The sequence below is a fragment of the Vicugna pacos genome, chromosome 8 (assembly GCF_048564905.1).
Source record: "Vicugna pacos chromosome 8, VicPac4, whole genome shotgun sequence".
Lineage (NCBI taxonomy): Eukaryota > Metazoa > Chordata > Mammalia > Artiodactyla > Camelidae > Vicugna > Vicugna pacos.
Window position 1 is genome coordinate 78653036 of NC_132994.1, and position 14361 is coordinate 78667396.

Below are 14361 nucleotides of genomic sequence, written 5' to 3' on the forward strand. Positions count from 1 at the left end.
CCGGCCTCCTCCTCACTGCCGTCGGCGGTGCACACACAGGCACGTGCAGCCCACTGCGTTTCTGGTGCCGTTTCCTGCTCTGCTTTATGTGGACATTGGGCGTGTTTGATGCGGAGTCTGGGGAGGTCTCGGCCCCTGGGCAGCTCGTGTCTTTCTCATGTGCAGCGCAGGAGTAACAGTATCCTCCCCTTAGGTGGTTCTGAGGGTGAATGAGTAACACATGCGAGATGTGTCCGACCCGGGCTGGCCACTCAGCAGGGCTTGGGCTGTTGCCGTTACCGTGGACCAGACAAGCCGTTGGTTCCGTCAGTGCCAAGAAGGAAGCTGCCGCCAGCCCAGGGCTGTCTCGGTTTGTTCGGTAACTAAGCATGTGCTCTCCTGCCGGGCAGATGGACGTGCTGAAAGTCTTCGTTGGCTCTCCCCGTGGGCTGAACCTCCGCAACGTCTTGTGGCACGGCTTCGCAGCCCCCCAGGAGCTCCCCCCAAAGTAAGGTCTTCCACGATACCCTTAAGTTTGTTTTGTCTTGAATTTCACATCCGGGAAAGATGTGTTTCGAGAGAAAGGGGAGTTTGAGGACAGGCTTTTGAAGATAAAAGTGACTGTCAGCAGCAGAGTAGCTAGCGTGGTGGCGGGGTCATGATTTTGCTGACCGACACCCCAGGGCGGTCTGAGGTGAGAGCAGGCCGGAGGCTGCCCCGCGCACGGCCTGTGGGCGGGAGGCTGGGTGCCAGCTCCCAGATGGAGCTGTGGTTCCCCGTGACTGTTCCTCAGGGCCACCCCTGCCACCAAGGAGTTTTCTGCGATTTAATGCTATTTTGCTTTCTTTTAAACTTTTTTTTTTGAAAGTAGAGCTTTTTACATGTGTGCTGAGTTCCTGTTTCTAACAGTTCTCTGGTATTTTCCACCAGATACTGTGCGATGATGGTGCTGCTGACAGCGGGGCTGGGTCAGCTCCTGCAGGGGCACCTTCGGCAGACCGGGCGCACACTAGCCCACCGCCCCTTCGTGACTCTTACAAACTTGGAGGATCTGATCGTTTTCCCTGGCAAGTACCACATTGCACATTCTCCCGAGTGTGTCTTCGTAAAGATACTTATAAAGTCATTAAGTAGCATTTAGACTTGAACTCTGTAGGGAGAGTAGTTATTTCAGGGGCAAGACGCCTGTGAAGGTTTCATGAAGAACCTCTTAAATTTTGCCACATAAATCCTTACCTCCTACCACTGTGCCGAGACCCATGTGGGGCGTCAGAGGGTCATGGCTGTGGGAATCGGCGTGAGCAATGAGCCAGTTTACCCTACCGGTGTTTCGACATGCAGACGGCGTAGGGCCAGTGATCACATGTAGTCCCTCCTCCCTTAGCCCTATGCCTTTGTGCTCCGAGTCACTGAGCTGAAGGGCCCACCAGAGGGCACACGTTTTAGCCAAGGGAGAACCTACCTGGACACGGCACAGTCCCCTGAAGTCCACATTGCCATAGGTTCACTCTTGGTTCCTGTGTCTTCTGAAGACATGTTTTGTTTTCTCGGTCAGTGTGATCAACTGCTTGATCCTCACCTCCTCTGCTCCAACCTGGTGCCGCCTAAGTCACTAGAGATGCACCTGCCCATGCCCAGGGCACTGTGGTCACCTGCAGCCCCGGCCCTAGTTCAGGTGGCCTCACCTGTGGCTGGTATGCCCGGCTCTGGGCCTGTGGCTCCCCTCCTCGAGGAGGTCTGCTCGGGGCGTCCCCCTCGGTGTGCTCACATCTTGTCTTCGGTCGGTCAGTGTGATTGTGCTGAAAACCTTTGCTCTTTTACAGATGTCACTCACGAGGTGCTCGCTGTCCTAGAAGAAGTGATGAGGAAGTCCGCCTTCGTACTGAAACCCATGGTGCCGTGTTGGGAGGCTGTTCTCGTCAAGTTCAAGTCTCACAGGTACTGAAGGAGGTGTTACTGGTGGTGGCTCGGGGGCCAGACTGCTCCCTGCCTGGCTGCTGCTCAGAAGCACTAGGGGCAGGCGTTCCCAAGAGCAGGCCCAAGCGTGGTGAAGTGTGTAATTAACTAAAAGTTATCTTACGACTGTTTTAAACGCTATGCAACATCCTTTCGTACAGTTAATAATTACTTTTTTAGAATCAACTTTTTAATATAGTTTTGAGTTCTGACTGTGGCTGAAGCGTGTCCAGTGGTAGAGAATCATGGAACAGAGAGGAGGTAGTCTGTCCCTCTGTCCCCTCGAAGCAGAGCCTACAAAGATGGACGTCAGGAGGTCGGTGGCCTTGACGTCCCTTCAGGCTGCGTTGTCCTGACACGTATGTTTGCATACCTTGAGAACCCAGTGACATCCTGGTATCCGAGTGTTTTGTAGAAGCAGTGAAACACTTTGGCAGATCTTTGATGACATTTTATTCTCCTGCAGCTACATGTAACATTAAAACCCTGGGAAACAGTTCACAGTCGCCAGTCTTATTAGACTGTTCTGTGTTTGTTTCCCATGTTAGTGAGTAATGTCACCCCTCTGGCTCAGACACCCCTGGTAGCACCCGGGGCACAGCAGCCACACTGTAGTGTCAGGGCCGATGTTTACATTCAAAACGTGGGGTCCTGCTTATTTCCTTCAATTCACAGGTTTGCCGACTGTGCCATCCTGTTGCTGACGCAGCTGGAGGCGGGACTTAGGAAGGTCTTTGCTGCAGTTAACGCATGCCCGGGAAGACTGCGGACCGCCGAGGTGCGCGGGCACTGGAGGCTGGGCCGGTTGCTGGTGTGCTGACTGCTTACTGTGCCTAGTTGGAGTTTTTAATACCACACTTTTGTTCATCATTAAGTGAATTTTTTAGCTGAGAACTTTCTTCAGAAGGCTTGGCTGTCATTTTTTGTGGTTTTCTGTTATGTGGTTTTCAATATACTTATTTGTGATTGTTTTTGAGAGTCCTGTCACATTTCCAAGTAGTTGAATTATGGCACCAGTTTAAACAAGTAGCTGACACTTTCGTGTTACAGGCTACATCGTCACCCATGAGGTGGGCCGCGGTCTAAGGGCGCGTCCCTCTCTGAGGACACCGCTTCCTTTGGCCCAAACTTCCAGGGAGGCCCACGGAGTCTCCGGGTGGCTCTGCCTCGTTCACAGTGGGGGGCCCAGCAGGCAGAGGGGGACGCGCTCTGGGCCGGCAGCAGCGTCTCCCAGCCGGGGGGGTCTCCTCCCTTTCGCTGGCGCGCCTCCCTCTTCCTGCCCCTCCACGTCCGCGGTCCTCAGTGGTCGTCCCAGTCCTGTCCTCTGCGTTAGCTCCTTGGGAGACCCCACGTATCCCGTGCCTTCAGCTGGCACCCCTGTGGGAGCAGCACCGCATAGAAAGCACTTTGAACCTGGTGAAAACAAAAGCACGACGTAGCAGAAGTTGTTGATGCAGCCAGAGTGGTGCTGAGAGGGCGGCCTGTAGCGTTAAGTTCGGTGTGTCCGAGGCGTTGCCGCTGGCCCGCTGGCCCTCGGTCTCCCAGGTTAGGGTTGTGCCTGTTGATGAGGATCTTTGTGTGCGTTTTCCCCCGCGTCTCATACTTGACTTTGTTTTAAAAAAGCCTATTCTTCCCCACAAGCTTGTTCTGTGATTTCCTTATCATCCTCATCCCCTTGGTCGCTCCGCACCAGGCGTTCGCACCGTCTTAAGCTTTGCCTGTAGCTCGTCCTCCGCGTGCACCCGCCCTGCAGGCGGCTCCCAGTTTGCCGTGCGGGCCTCCCCTCAGCGCGAGGCCGCACCTGACGAGCCACCTCCCAGCCAGGCCTCCTGACTCTCCACCTTCTCGTCCATTCACGCACGGCTGCCTGGCATTTTCTAAACTCTTAACGATTCCGTGTCTTCTGTGGTCTCACGTTAAACGCCTTCAGTGGCCCTCAGCGCCTGCCAGCAGGGCTCACGCTTCTGCACAGCTGTCGGGGTCTCAGAGTCTGGGCCGGCCCTTGCCAGATTGTTTTCCCTCTGTTTCCTCCAGGGTAATTCAGGCCCCTCACCAGTTCCTTAACACGCGTGTCTTTCCTCACGCGTTGCCTGCAGTCCCGTGCCGACCATGCCGGCCACAGCAGTGACCTCCCAGGGCTGGTCTCCTCAGGCCTAACGGCTGCTCTTCCCCGCATCTGTTTCCGTCCTGTCTTTCTCAGGTGGTTCTGCTTTGCCTCACGTGCATTTTTTGTCAAGGTCTCTGGTGTGGGCTCTGGTGGGGCACCCGTGTCCGTGTCCCTGGCGTCCACTCCGGGGCCCTCCATGTGGCTGTGCCGTCCAGGCTGGTGAGTGAGGCGCTGATCCTCCAGCGGGAAGGGCTGGAGCCCCAGTTGCCACGAGGTTCGCTCGAGTACTCAGGATTGACCAGGTGGTAGCGTGGCCAGTCACTGCAGGGCCCCATGCTGTCACGAACTTGGCTGTGCACTGCCGTCTGACGGCGCAAGGAAGTAGTGTGACTGTTCCTACAGAGAAGGTCATCTATCAAAGAATCTCTACTTTTTAGCTGAAGCTTTTATCCAGAGTAACCATAGCATCAACTTACTTATAAGGCAGTACATAAATGAAAATACTTTGTAAGACTATAAAATGCGCAAATGCTGTGATTGTTTACTGAGCGCTTATTTCGGTCAAGGATCTGTTCAAGGCCAAGGGGCTTGTGAAGATGCCTAAGACTTCATGACTTTTAAGAAGCCTGTGATTAGGGGTGAGAGAGCAGATGTTTGCACCAATTCCACAGAACAAGGTAGAAGTTAATTCTCATAGTTTATGGAGATGAGAACATTCAGCTTCTCTGAGGAGGTGGTGGGGGTATTTAGGAGGCAATTGGATATTCAGAATAGAGCTCAGGAAATATTTTAGGGTCAGCAGTACTGGCTTGGGGGCCAAAGGTAAAAGCTTCGTTTTTATTTACTTACTGGTTTGTTTGTTTTAATGGAGGCGCTAGGGATGGAAGCCAGGGCCCCATGCAGCTGTGCCCGGCACCACTGCTGAGCGGCTCCCTGCCCCGTGGAGGTTCAGGCTTTAGCGCCGCATACCCAGGAGTAAATGTTGGAGAGTATTTGATAGTGTTCACATGAAACTGCGTTAATAAGCACTCATAAGGACGACAAGTTTCTCCAGTGCTTGGCTTCCATGAAACCCTGAGTGACTTCAGCGCGCTGTGTGTGAAATCTGGCTGAGCCCCCCAGCAGCCCGCTGGCCGAGCCTTCCTCACCTGCGGTTTCGCAGAGGAGCCTGGGCGTGTGGGGTGCGCGGTGCTCACCTGCAGGGGCCCCGTCTGTAAGCTCTGCACGCATTTCCCTGGGAGGCGTGACACACACAGGCTGCTGGTTGGAGGAAACACTTAGCTGCACTCGCTGCACACAGATCCCGCCGTCAGTAGAAGCACCTGTTGTGTGAGCAGTGGTTCGTGGGGCCATAAATGTTAGCGGGTTCTGCTCAGGCGCCTGTGAGGGCAGGGTCGCAGCGCGGCTGCACGCCACGGCCAGTGTTGCCATGTCTTTCATGCTACTTCTGTTGTCAGTGGCATCCTTCCCCAGGCGTCGCTGGAGAAAGGTTTCCTTGCAGGAGAGGCTTTCACGTCTGGGGCCCTGTACTGCCCTTTTCCTGCTTTGAATAGTGTTACACGACTTGTACGTTGTTTTAATTATGTCTTTTCTTTCTTTTCCTGAAGTCAACAGCTCTGTATACTACCTTTGATGAAGTAAGTAAACGTACAAGGTATCTTGAACCAAACAGAACACTGTATTATTTTAAAATAAAAATCAAAGTATAAAATTAAAGATCAGCCATAAATCTTACGCTTACAGGAAAATGCCAGTAGTCAAATGAGAAAAAATAAATCTAAAAAAAGCTGATTATAGATTTAAATACAGTTTTCAGGCTAACTGAGGCCCAGTCTTAACTAACCTACTTTCTAAAAGCTATGGGAAATGCCAAGAGATGTAACATTGCATGCTACAGTTATTCAGAGGCTTACATTTTAGTTACGGTTAACATTTCCTTGCACATGAAATTTACATCAACTACTGTTACGGGTCTGCCGTGTGCACTGATGCATTTAATCTGTGACTTGCAGCTGTGATTCTGAAGATGGAAATCTGGCATAGTACAGATTACCATTGAAAGTATCTCTTATCACTTGTAGAATGTAGAGGCTTCTGTGTGCGTGATCCTGGCTGGAATTCCATGTACTCTGAAGTGTGACACCTCAGAGCTAGCCTGGGGGAAGCAGAGCAGGGCTCTGTGTAGAGCTCTGGGCACTCAGATCACTCTGCCTTTGGGGTAACCGTTAGACTCCTGAGTGGGCGGGTGGTACCTGCTAACGTTCAGAGCTTGTTCCTCAGGCAAATAATTGCTGTCACTTGGGTATGTGCTTGATACTGTGAGGATTCAAGTAGCTGGTGTGGTCACATCCGTATGGAGCCAGGTGTATGGGACTGGATTAGGGGGTCAGATCCCCGAGAGTCCATGGTGAATTGAGAAGTGACTTCTGAGGTTACTCTGACGTGTACTTGGGTACACACACGCGCACACATGTGTGCATGCATATAAACACGCACACATGCAAATGCACGCAAATGTGTGTGCAATACATGTTCACTTAAATGCAGGCATGTGCGCACATACATACACACAACCCACACATGCACAAACATATACAACGCATACAAGCACACATGAACATGTGTATACATGTAACACAAGCACTGTGCACATGGATGCACACATGCATGCAAATATACACAAACAATACACAGACACGTGTGAACACGGGTACATGTAAATGCAGTGCACACATGTATACACATCAACATGCATAAAGATGTGTATACGTGCATGTGCACATAAATACATATAAACAGGGTACAAATACACGTACCTGTATACACACAAATATACATCAACACATAAATACATGTATACAAATAAATGTACACACATAAATGCATAGACACACATGCGCACTTGTGTACACACACACACACACACACACACACATAGTATCTTGTAAAAGTCATTGTGGTGGTTAAGAAAAGCTTTCCTGAACAGGTAGTTGCTATGTTTTTAAGTCTGTCCTTACTTTATTAATTGGTTTTACACTTAAACAGCCCAAGGTACAGTATCTTTTGACACTGAAAGTTTGTGTGTGTGTAGGTGTGGCAGTTAATCAGCTTATTTATTTTTCATGTTTTAGATATTGGCAAAACACTTGAATGATGGTAAAATCAATCAACTTCCTCTTTTCCTTGGAGAGCCCGCAATGGTAAAGTATTTGGCATTTCCAGTCTAATGTCTGTGTGTTTACATAAGGACAGGGTTAGCACTTCTGGGAACGGCATTAATTTGGCTTATGATGTGCTCACAAGAGGTGCTTCTGAGTCATTCCCATGTCTGAACTTGGCCGCCTGTGCAGCTGGCGTTTGCTGAGCTCAGACCCAGCTCGGCCACTGGGCTTTGGGCTAGTGGCTTACCGGCCTCTCCCGAGGCCTGCCTGTGCCCCGGCTCCTGAGCAGTGTCTGGGGGGGCTGTGGCTGTGGCCCCCACTCCTGAGCAGTGTCTGTTGGGGGGGTGTGGCTGTGGCCCCCACTCCTGAGCAGTGTCTGCTGGGGGGGTGGTGTGGCTGTGGCCCCCGCTCCTGAGCAGTGTCTGTTGGGGGGGTGTGGCTGTGGCCCCCGCTCCTGAGCAGTGTCTGGGGGGGTGTGGCTGTGGCCGCCGCTCCTGAGCAGTGTCTGTTGTGGGGGGGGTGTGGCTGTGGCCGCCGCTCCTGAGCAGTGTCTGTTGGGGGGGGTGTGGCTGTGGCCCCCGCTCCTGAGCAGTGTCTGCTGGGGGGGGGTGTGGCTGTGGCCCCCGCTCCTGAGCAGTGTCTGTTGGGGGGGTGTGTGGCTGTGGCCCCCGCTCCTGAGCAGTGTCTGGGGGGGTGTGACTGTGGCCCCCGCTCCTGAGCAGTGTCTGGGGGGGTGTGGCTGTGGCCCCCGCTCCTGAGCAGTGTCTGGGGGGGGTGTGGCTGTGGCCCCCGCTCCTGAGCAGTGTCTGGGGGGGTGTGGCTGTGGCCCCCGCTCCTGAGCAGTGTCTGGGGGGGGGTGTGGCTGTGGCCCCGGCTCCTGAGCAGTGTCTGTTGTGGGGGTTGTGGCTGTGGCCCCCGCTCCTGAGCAGTGTCTGGGGGGGTGTGCTGTGCTGGCAGAAGGGACCCCTGTGTTTTGTGAACCACAGCAGGCAGGTGGGGCTGGTGAGACGGTGTAGAGGAAAGGAGAATTAATTATTTAGAGCCGTTTCCCATTTATCCAACTTTTGTATTTTGTGGAGACACCAGGTGACCACTTTGGACTGTGAACAGAATGTTTGTGTGTGTTCCTTTGGACTGGGAGCTAGCACCCCGGCGTCCAGTCCCTGCCGGGTGATGTTGCTCGGATTCCGTGTGCTCCTTGGGCTCCTTCCTGCCGTAGGAGATGAGGGTGCCTCTGCGCGTCTGTCTCAGGCCCTTCTCCCCCGTGAGCCCGACTCTTCTGCTGGCGGCCTGCCTGGTCAGCAGGCCGGGCTTCCTGGCTTTCCCCTCACCCTGTGGACGAGGCCTCGGACGGGTGTCATGCAGAGGGGCAGAGTCTTCATGGCCTCAGACATGAACGTGTGTTTGGAGAAAGGCAGAGGTAGAGGGCCCATGGAGACGGGGGCACGAGGGCGGTGCCCAGCCCAGCACTGACTTCGTTCACTGATGGAGGCCGCTTCCAGACGTGGCCGGTCAGGGCTTGTTCCTCAGGGAGAGCGAGGACGAGAAACAGTACTTGTCCTCCGCGCGTGTTGTACCTGGTCCTCCGAGCATCTCGGGTTGTGTGGGCCCGGGAGCAGGTACAGGCCTGGGCTTCCCGGGAGACCTGAGCAGCCGGTGCAGTTACAGAGAGCGGGGTCCCCCGGGAGAACCCTGCCAGAGACAGTGGGGTGCAGTTACAGAGAGGGGGGTCCCTCAGAATCCTGCCTGAGGTGTTGGGGTGCAGTTGCAGGGAACGGGGTCCCCGGAGAACCTGCCTGGGACGGCAGGGTGCACTGATAAAGCCAGGAGAGCCCTGTGGCAGACCCAGCTTGGTGCTTCCTTGTCCGACTGAGGGGGCCCAGGCCCACGTTTTCATAGGCAACTTGCTGCTCCGTGCTTTTCAGGCCTCCCCTTTCTGGGCCTTGGCCCCTGCCTTCTTTCTGCTGAGGATACTGACAGAATGTCTTCTGTGTCCTTTCTTTGGCAGGAATTTCTCTGGGATTTCCTGAACCATCAGGAGGGTCCCCGTGTGAGAGACCGTTTAAGCCACGGGGAAGTCAGCTTGCCCGAGTTTCCAAGGGAGGCAGCAAACCAGCTGCTTGCCTTTTCCTTCGTGCTTTTACTGAGACTCACTGACGAAGACCTGCTGCCAGTTTTCAAGGTAGCGCATGGCGAGGGCGACGACCGCTGGTAGCGCACGGCGCAGGCTCCCTGCCATCCAGTTATGAGAGAATGCGCTTTGCTTCCAGATGTGATTAGCTCCTCATCGCCTTTTCAAAACCTGCTCTGTTGCGGTGTGCCTCCACGTGAACAATTCACACGCGTGCGTGCACTCTCTGTGACAGATCAGTCAGCACCACTGATCTAACCTAAAATAATTCAACTCATTTCTTAAGAATACATTTGCTTTTGTTTTTAATGGTGACAGGATATTGCATACCAAAGGACAAAGTATAAAACAGGATTAACTAAATAAATCGGAAACATTTACAGAAGACTTAAATTGAGGGGGCAGAATACTTGCATTTGTCAATAAACTGTAATTCTTTTATTATTTTAAAATAAATAAGGAGGTCAGAAAGTTAGTGGTACTTTAACCCTTCTCGCAGATTATACATGCAACAGTTATTGTAGCATGTGTGTCAGAGGTCAAGCAGGATGGAACAGTCACCACACAAGGCGGAAGTCCGGCGGTTCCTGCTGCTGGCGGCCGTGCGGCTCTGCGCCCACAGCCTCCGCGACAGCCCGGGCGGGTTCGCTGAGGACACGCTTTTCTTGTCTTAGCATTTTCGTTCACAGCGTGTTTTTGGCATCTTAGTTCTGCTTTACTCTTTCTCAGCCGCTTGACCCCCACTTTATTGACATCTCATTGTTCGTCGGAGCTGCCCCTCACTGATGGAGGATTTCTGATTTTCTCTGCAGTGGGGAGTCCCCGACTGTGATGCAGAGACAAACACCTGTGTTCATCTGGGCATTTGTGTCGGCGACTTTGTCAAAGTCCAGCTCTGACGCAAAGGCATCAGAAGCCCTTGTTTCCGCTTCACTTACTGATTTGTGTATGTCGCTGCCCTTTCTCAGGTTTGTCGGGAGGCTGCGGCTCTTGAGTGAGCTGCTTGTGCATGTATTTTCCCCGCCTCCCTCATTTTGCCTCCTCGCTGGTGTTCCGGCCTTGTTCGCCATGTCAGGGCACGTGTTGCTGCTTGTCCCTAGGTCTTGATGTCTCTTCTCTCCGGCACCTGCATCTGGAGTTGTTCTTGAGAGACCCCTTGTTCAAAATTATGAATATATTCCTATGTTTTCCCTCGGACTTTCAGAGCTTTTCTCCTTCCATTTACGTCTCTTGATCCAGGTGGAATTTACTTCATCTGAGAGTGAGAGAATCTAGCTTTGTTTTTTTACCGAAGTGCAAGTTGGCAGAACGCTGTTTAGAGAGTGGACGTCCCTGTACTGTGTGCAGCGGGCGGAAGCAGAAACCTGGTGGCGTGGTGGTCACAGCTGTCCATTTGTCTTAAACTAGGAGAGGGCCATGGTGAGATCGCTGATGGGTCTCGCAGAGGGCTACGTTGCTCGCTGCCATCCAGCATCTCGGCTTAAAAAACAGGTGCGTGTGGCGGGGCGGGGAGGTTGCGCCTGCAGGGGCCTAGGGGCCCAGCTGCCGTCCAGCCCGGCTTCGCCGCTGGATGCGTGGGAGGCGGCACAGGGGCAAAGCCAGGGTCGTCTTGAGGGAGGCCCCCTGAGAAACCCCAAAAGAAGCCGAAGGGTCAGTGCGGGGGCTGGGGCAAGACTGCAGCGGTGCGGGGAGCCGCCCGGCTGAGGGAAGAGCTGCCCCGGTGGGGTGACGGGCCGGACGCTGGGCAGGGAGCTGGTGGCCGCGCCAGGCAGGGTCGGCCAAGCTCTCGCATCCCCTAGTCCCGCGTCCGAGCTCCCACATCCATGGTCCTGCGTGGTGATGCTGCGTTGGCCGTGTCACCCCCTCGTGCCACACACCACATGCGTCCCTCACAATTCCAAGCTTCCAGAGTAAAGGCCATTGGAAGGGAGGTGAGGGGCACCTGTCAGAGGGACGGAGGCGAATGAGGTTGGCGGAGGAGGTATGATTCCGGAAGGCAGAGCCCTTTGGCCTCAGCGCTGCATCTCCCGCCCCCTTGGGTCTCTACGCTGTTCCCTGTCACTGCCCACCCTCCCATAGCGGACTCCCGGGGTCACCTGTCCTGTGACTCTGGCCCCTCCGCCATGGTGGACTCACGGTCTCTTCAGTGGGAGGCCATTGCTCCAGGGGTCACACTGTGTAACGAGCCAGCCTCCTTTAGCATCAGCAACAGCGCTCCGCATCCTGTGCTTCTGTGGGCCGGGGGCGGAGTCTGGGGGCAGAGGTCGAGGCGGGGGTGGGAAGCAGAGGCTGGGGTCGAGGATGGGGACGAGAGGCTGGGTCGAGGGTCAGGAGGAGAGGCCGGGTTGAGGGCTAGGAATGGAGGCCGATGTCAAGGGTCGAGAGTGGGGGCTGGGGTCAAGGGTCAGGAAGAGAGGCCGGGTCGAGGGCCTGGAGCGAGGGCCCGGGGTTGAGGGAGGGTGGGTGGTCTCATGGGGACAGCTCGTTTCCTGCAAGGAGGGATGGGCCCAGCGCTCCGCAGGGTGCCCAGCTGCCCCAGACGCCGGCCCCCATGATCCCCCTGTGCTTTCACCTCCTCCCTCATCTGCTCGTACCACGTGACCGAGACTCTCCACCTGGTTCTAAAACGTGGCGTCTCTAACAGTTTAGGAGCACGTTGTCTAGAACATTCTTTCAACATTTTCTTCTCAGGTTCTGAGCTGTGAGGAGAGCCTCAGGGCTTGGCCTCTGCTGCCTCTGCCCGAAGGAGCCGGAGGGGAAGCTGCCCAGTGAGTCTGTCCGGGCCCCACAGGCCTCGGCGGCCGGTGGGCGTCGGGACACAGCACAGCCATGAGATACAGCCAGGGACGGTGCCCAGGCCTGGTGACCGGGGGCCAAGATGGGGTGAGGGGGTGGTGACGACCCCCCCGGAGGCCGGGGGGCAGTGTTGTGGGGAGGCGGCTGGCCTCCACCAAGAGTCTGAGCGGACGGTTGGAAGAGGGTCTGCGGAGCAGGGGGACGGGCTCCTGCGGCAGGCGTGGTGCCCCCAGCGTATCATGTCCTGTTCCGCCTCCACTCCGAGGGCGGCCCTTCACTTCGTGTTTGGGGAAGCAAGTTGCAGACCAAGTGCTTTGCACAGGGAACCGTTAAAAGTACATGATTTTGCACAGGCACTGACGGGGCGTCTTGCTTGTTGCCATGCGTCTGTGCGTATTTTGTTTTTCAGGTTGGAAAGTAATTCTGAAACAAATGACTGCGAGTCTTTAATCACAGACATCATGGCCGAGCTGTGTCACCACCTCCCTGTGAAGCTCTGCGTCCCCCCTGACTTGGACAGCCCTCCTGGGAGGTGAGTTCAGGACACCTGGGAGTCGGGGTTGCAGACTTAGTCACAAGTCTGTGTTTTAAGTGTTATGGGCCTGGTGGCTGCGTTAGAAGCCCCCGTTGTCCCTTAAGAGGAATTGTCAGATAAGCTTTGATGGTCTCCGTGCATGTGTTGGTGTGGCTGGTGGACGTTAGAAATACGTGTTCTGTTCACCGTGGTCAGGTGTGCGTTCATCTGATGTCTGCCGTGTTAACAGCTGTATAGCAGACGGAGAACATGCCCGCAGGCCACCGCGGGTGGGCTGGCCGGTCAGGATGCCCTGGGGACGGGCAGTGGAGGGGCCCCACCAGAACCCATGCTCTGGTCTGCAGGTGGCCCCAGCTGCTCCGCGAACTCTGCGGCATCCCTGTCCCAACCCTGTTCTGCCCCAGAACCGTCCTGGAGGTGCTCACCGTCTTCCGGAAGATCAGTGCCTGCTGCTGCCGCGTGTCTGGCCAGGTCACCGCCTCTTGGGAGCGGAGGCACCAGCAGTGGGTGGACCGGAGCCTCCGCTCGCGGCAGAGGCGGAACTACCTGCGTATGGCGAGCAGGTGCGTGGCTGGCAGTCCGGTTGGGGGAGGTGGGTCGCGGCGGTGGTGACCACAGATGCGCTTCCAGTCCTTGCTTCGGAGAAGCACTAGTTTCAGGAAAGTCACGGTACGTGTTACCTTAAGATGCTGTTTATAATTTGGCCTGAGGAGTATGGGTCCCACCGACCCAGGGGTTAAAACATGATGGCAGACTAACCGGGGATGTGGCATCGGGCGTCCTCACCCACACCGTCCACCTTAGAATGTGCTGCGTCTCAGGAAGTTACCACTCTGGACAAATTCCTAGAGCTTTTGGGTTGAGGGGTATCTACTTTACAGAGCTTTAAGTAAGTATTCCTGGGTTGCTTCTGAATGGCTACACCTGATTTCCACACGTCCCGGCGGGTTGTAAGGCCTGCGTTGTGTCCTTTCCCAGATGGGATGTATGTCGCAGTCCCTGCCGGGTTCGTGGGAGAGCTGGAGTCCGTCTCTCGCTGACTTTGGGTCCTAGAGGCACTGAGTGCATTCTCATGCCTGCGCATTTGTGATCTTCCTCTCTCGAGGGTCCTTTCCTGAACGCGGAATTCAGGGAAGACGCAGGAGCCCAGGGAGGGACGGGCCCTCAGGGCAGGCTGCCGGCCCAGGGTCAGCGAGGTGCCCGGGCTCCACAGGGAGGGGACGCGCAGCACGGTCACCGGAAACACGGCCGTCCGCGCCGAGTGTTCTTGACAAGTCTGTGGTTAGGCGAGACGTCTTCCCCTTGTGAAGGTGAGAAATAGTTGTGTTTATCACACTTTAACTTACTTCTTCTATTTTTAGTGTTAAGGTTCTGTCTCCTGTGCTCTACCTGATTTTATTGCTGATCGCTCTGGAATTGGTCAACATTCACACAATTGGTGGGAAGAATACTTCAGAGCATCAGCAGTATCTGAGGTGAGTGTGCCGCCCTGAGCAGTGAAGCCGTGTTTTGTTCATTCTGGGTAATGTCTACGCCTGTCGGTTAGTCTCTCGGTGGGATTTTAAACCCCACAGTCTCTCCCATCACTGTTCTTGGGGATTTCAGAGCAAGTTTGTGTTAAAGCTGACACATTTCAAAAAGCTAACTGTGATTTACACGTGTACGTCTTCCGAATCCCTCCCTCGGGGGTGGGTGT

At 54.9% G+C, this 14361-nt stretch overlaps 1 protein-coding gene across 6 annotated transcripts in view; it reads left to right on the forward strand.

Moving 5' to 3' along the window:
• ERMARD (ER membrane associated RNA degradation) overlaps nucleotides 1–14361 on the forward strand; it is a 36284-nt gene that overhangs the window by 20540 nt on the left and 1383 nt on the right. For 2 of the 6 annotated variants that reach the window (XM_072966255.1, XM_031673389.2), the window contains exons 6-17: nucleotides 390–487; nucleotides 910–1046; nucleotides 1803–1917; nucleotides 2611–2713; nucleotides 5650–5679; nucleotides 7174–7242; nucleotides 9212–9385; nucleotides 10742–10825; nucleotides 12026–12102; nucleotides 12540–12662; nucleotides 13010–13228; nucleotides 14027–14140. In XM_072966255.1, coding sequence (XP_072822356.1) covers nucleotides 390–487; nucleotides 910–1046; nucleotides 1803–1917; nucleotides 2611–2713; nucleotides 5650–5679; nucleotides 7174–7242; nucleotides 9212–9385; nucleotides 10742–10825; nucleotides 12026–12102; nucleotides 12540–12662; nucleotides 13010–13228; nucleotides 14027–14140 — 1343 coding nt within the window. The remainder of the gene's footprint in view (nucleotides 1–389; nucleotides 488–909; nucleotides 1047–1802; nucleotides 1918–2610; nucleotides 2714–5649; nucleotides 5680–7173; nucleotides 7243–9211; nucleotides 9386–10741; nucleotides 10826–12025; nucleotides 12103–12539; nucleotides 12663–13009; nucleotides 13229–14026; nucleotides 14141–14361) is intronic. The other 4 variants (XM_031673385.2, XM_072966256.1, XM_072966254.1 and 1 more) reach the window with 4 other exon arrangements.